The following is a 4,476-nucleotide window of genomic DNA, read 5'->3' on the forward strand; positions in this document are numbered from 1 at the left end:
GTCCTGATATGAGTCCAAATACTATACACATACTTATTTAGTGGCACAATCAATATAAATATCAACCAATAGCTTTTTGAGTATCAGCCCTAAGAGGTGGAAGTTGAAAGAGACCATAGGGTTTCCAGTTCAGTGAAGTTGATGGGATCATCATAATCTAGTTCCCAAGAAATGAAATGTAGGAAGAAAAGTGGAGTGGGAGTTCTATATCCTAGGAGGAATAACCAGTTAATAGATGAATTTATGTGTCTGACACGCAAAAGAGATAGAGACAGGGATATGGGACTCATTAGTGTTGGTGGTGGCTAAAGAAATACGTGTACTTGACCTTTTCTGGAAAAGCATGAAAGAATGAGGGTCGAGCCTGTGAATCCCAAGAGAGTACTCCAATTTTGCCAATCTGGCCATGAACAATGTGCTATAATTCCTAATTCTGGGTCTGGTCAAAAACTACACATAAGGGAGAATCAAGAGTACCCTGTTTCCTCCTACTTTGTCTTTTCCCTGGTCCCTGAGTTACAGCAGAGAGAAGTACTGCAAATCAGCAGTTGCTTTGGCTCAATTATGCCAAACTGCCTTCATGAGGAGCTGATTTACTAATCACTGGTTTTGTGGACTAATTTAGCTGGTCATTTCAGTGTACCATAGAGATGCCTGTTCTGACCTCAAGGAGATAATTGTGCTCCCATTCATTTTTCAAAAATGTAGTATGTGTCAGGCATTTTGTAATGCTTTGGGGATACAAACATGAATAATATACACTCTTCTGATTTCAAGGAGTTTGCAGTCAATTGAGGGTACAGATAAATGAACAACTCATTACACTACAATTTATTATGCATATTTGGAGATTTGTACAAGATACATTAGATGTGCAAAGATAGGACTTTGGCTTGCCTGAAGAAATTAGAAAAGACTTCTCAGGGAAGGCAGTTCTTGAACTAAAATTTGAAGGAGAGGAAGTTTTTCCAGATGGCCAAAGGTCATGCATGGCTGTTCCTCAAACTCACCTGCTGTTATGGTAGTGGGTGGCAGGCCACTTGATTCTGTACAAAGAATCAATGCACATTTAGGATTTTTTTAAAAAAATAAAACCCCTTAAAATGGTAAATATAAAATTATTTTTATCCACTTCTTTATAACCTCATTTCATGTGGTGTTCAGATCCCTGTGCTTCTGGCGTCTATCTAGTCTACTGAGGGTACCAAAACCTCATATCAGAGGCATGTACACTTAGTTATTATTTCTGGGTTGTAGGGAGGAATGTGTAAAGAGATTAGAGAAAACAAACAAGAGAAGGAGGAAGAATTATGAGAAAAGAAAGAAAAGTGGGGGGAAGAGGATGAAATAGAAAGAAGAGGAAGAAATGCCTTCTCAGTCCAGGAAATCTCTGTATTTCACATCTAGCTTCCTTGAGGGAGCTGGACATCAAGATTCATGAGGATCCATCAGCCCAGAGGGGAGGTACAGCACCACGTCTTGATGTCAAAGAACCGGTGGGCTACACCCTCACATATCTGCTTAGTCTTCACACCATAGACAATGGGGTTCAGCATTGGTGGCACCACCACATAGAGATTGGCCAGCAAGATATGGACATGTTGAGGAATATTACGCCCAAAATGGTGGGTCAATAAGGTAAAGAAGGATGGAACATAAAACATAAGGATGACACAGAGGTGGGAGCCACAAGTGCTGAGGGTTTTGTGCTGAGCCTCCTGGGAGGGCAAACAAAACACTGCTCGGAGGATCAGTGAGTAAGACACAGCGATGAGGATCACATCCAAGATGACCATGACAATGGGCACTGAAAAGCCATACCAGATGTTAACAGTGATGTCAGCACAGGCTAAACGAGCCACTCCAATATGCTCACAGTAGGAATGACGAACAATGTTGGTTCGGCAGAAGGGCAGCCGCTTCAGCAAGAATGTGACTGGGAAGATGATGCAGAAGCTTCAGGTGATGATGGCCAGAGCAATCCTTCCCACAACAGGCCATGTTAGCACTGCTGTATATCTCAGTGGGCCACAAATGGCCACAAAGGGGTCAAAGGCCATGGCTAACAGGATAGCTGACTCCCCCACAAACATCATATGGACAAAGAAGACTTGGGTGACACAGGCATCAACAGCAATGTTATGGGCATGGAGCCAAAAGATGGCTAGGGCCTTGGGCACAGTGGTGGTAGACAGCAGGATGTCTGTGATGGCCAGCACAGAGAGGGAGAAATACATGGGTTCATGAAGGTTACCTTCCATGACAATAACCACTATCAGGATGCTGTTTCCCAGGACTGCAGTGATGTAAATGAGGCAAAGAGGTATTGACAGCCAAATGTGATAAGCCTCCAACCCAGAAATGCCAAGTAGGACAAAAACTGCAGAATGGAAGATGGTAACGTTGCTGTGACTCATGATGCACTTTATGGTCCTCTCTATAATGACTTAGAAGCTGATGAGTCTCCTGAAAGTGAAGGAAACAGAAAGCACTCCTGAATATGTATAAATATCATAAAAGACAGCATAGATTTCTAAATTGCTGGACTCTCCAGGGGCAAGTTCTCCCAGAGAATGTTCATTTGGTGTAGGAACGGATTCTGGCCCATGGTCCTTCCTTTGCAAATAGAGCTTCTGTGGCAATAATGCTTCAAGTATGAACAGAGATGGCAGCACCTGCCTTCAACCACTCTGCCCCCAGAGTTTGGCCTCACCCTCCCTTTCTGACCTCATTCTACTATTTTCACACAAGCAGCATTTTCCATCTACCTGTGTTGTCCTTGTCCCTTTCCCTAAGATTTTGTTCTGCATTTACCTTTAATTTCCCTCCCCTTCTACTTCTGTTTACCAAAATAACTCCTTAAAATAATCTGAAAATAACTCCTTAAGACATACCACTTTGTAATGGTCTGTGTTCATAGCAATATGCCTCCTTCCAAAAGCCTATTAGCTAAACTATATTTTAACTTTGTTATATTTAATCCTATTACGTTTATCTGGCTATTGCCTTGAACATTTCACAGGACACTTGCACTTGTGGCCCCCTGTGCAAGGAAGTAGAGTATCAAGGGGAAATCCAGAGGAAGCCTAGAGGGGTACATTTCTCCACTCTGAACCAGATTCATACCTTACCTAACACAGTGAGCAATGGGGCAGCCAATGAAACTGAGACAGGCAATTTTCATCACCACCTCCTCATGGACTTCTCATGCTCCTCCCCAAATAGTTGTATACAGGAGCCTCCTGGTTATGTCTGGGCTTCCTTATCTATAGAAGCCTCCCAGGAAAATGATTCTGAGCAAAAGAAATCAATGTTTTGCCCACCTGTAACCCCTGCTGACTCCACTAATACTGCCCTTTTTCCCACCCACTGTTCCCCAACCCTCAGAAAGAACCATGTTTCCCTGGTGCCAAGAAGAATTAAGTATAGAGCCCTTCTTGGCTTTCCTGCCACTCAGGTAATATTTGTTTCCTTCTGAAGTTCTGAACTATCTGCCAGCTATTAGGACTAGGGAAAGAATGTGTGATTAAGAATCTAGAAGGGAGCCTGAAGAAAAGGGACCACAGAGACAGTAAAGAGAGAATCAGAAGTATAAAGGTACCAAATAAACACTAGATTGATCTTCTCATAATGGTATTCAGAGGGTTCCAAAGAAGAGATGCAAAGGAATAAAATCCTCAGTTCATTAGTCCATCCCTCTGCCTCTATGCAAATGAACTTGCTCAGAGCACTGTGGGCTGTGGGGAGGGAGCAATGGGACTCCAGATGGGTACAAGGAAGGGAATAGAGTCGGATTCAGACAAGTAAAGGCCACAGGCAGGCTAATAATTTGACATCATTCAAGCCAGTATATTTTAAATATTTGGACCAGGAACAGTGTCTCATGCCTATAATCCCAGAAGTTTGGGAGGCCAAGTTGGGAGGATCGCTTGAAGCCAGGTATTCAAGACCTGCCTAGGTAACATAGCAAGACCCTGTCACTACAAAACAATTTAAAAATTAGCCGAGCATGGTGGCATGCACCTATAGTCTGAGCTACTTGGAGGCAGAGGCAGGAGGATCTCTTGAGCCCAGGAGTTTGGGGCTGCAGTGAGTGAGCTATGATGGCACCACTGCACTCCAGCCTAGGTGACAGAGCAAGACTCTGTCTCTTAAAAAAAAAAAAATTATATATATATATAAAATATTATATATATACATATGTATACATATGTTTGTGTGTGTATATATATGTTCAACTCCTACTTAAAAGAGAGGCTGAGCTTTGCTGGAATGAGCACAGAGAAGAAGTCATTAGTAGCATTGCTCTGGCTCTATTTTAAAGTATTGAACTCAAATTCATATAAGCAAAAGCCTCACCAAAAACAAAATTCATTTTCCTTAGGAGGAAATTTATTAGACATTTATTTTCTCACAACTTTCCCAGCCCCTCCAGTTATTAACATATTCCTTCTCAGTGAAACAGTAAGACACCTG

At 42.3% G+C, this 4,476-nt stretch overlaps 1 protein-coding gene across 1 annotated transcript; it reads right to left on the minus strand.

The window, feature by feature from the left end:
- Positions 1 to 1,448: 1,448 nt before the first annotated feature.
- LOC104678283 (olfactory receptor 52B2) lies at positions 1,449 to 2,417 on the minus strand. Its single transcript, XM_010383500.1, is given in 1 exon segment — positions 1,449 to 2,417. A coding segment is annotated over 1 exon segment (969 nt).
- Positions 2,418 to 4,476: the final 2,059 nt, after the last annotated feature.

Source organism: Rhinopithecus roxellana, chromosome 15, assembly GCF_007565055.1.
Source record: "Rhinopithecus roxellana isolate Shanxi Qingling chromosome 15, ASM756505v1, whole genome shotgun sequence".
Taxonomy (NCBI): Eukaryota; Metazoa; Chordata; class Mammalia; order Primates; family Cercopithecidae; genus Rhinopithecus; species Rhinopithecus roxellana.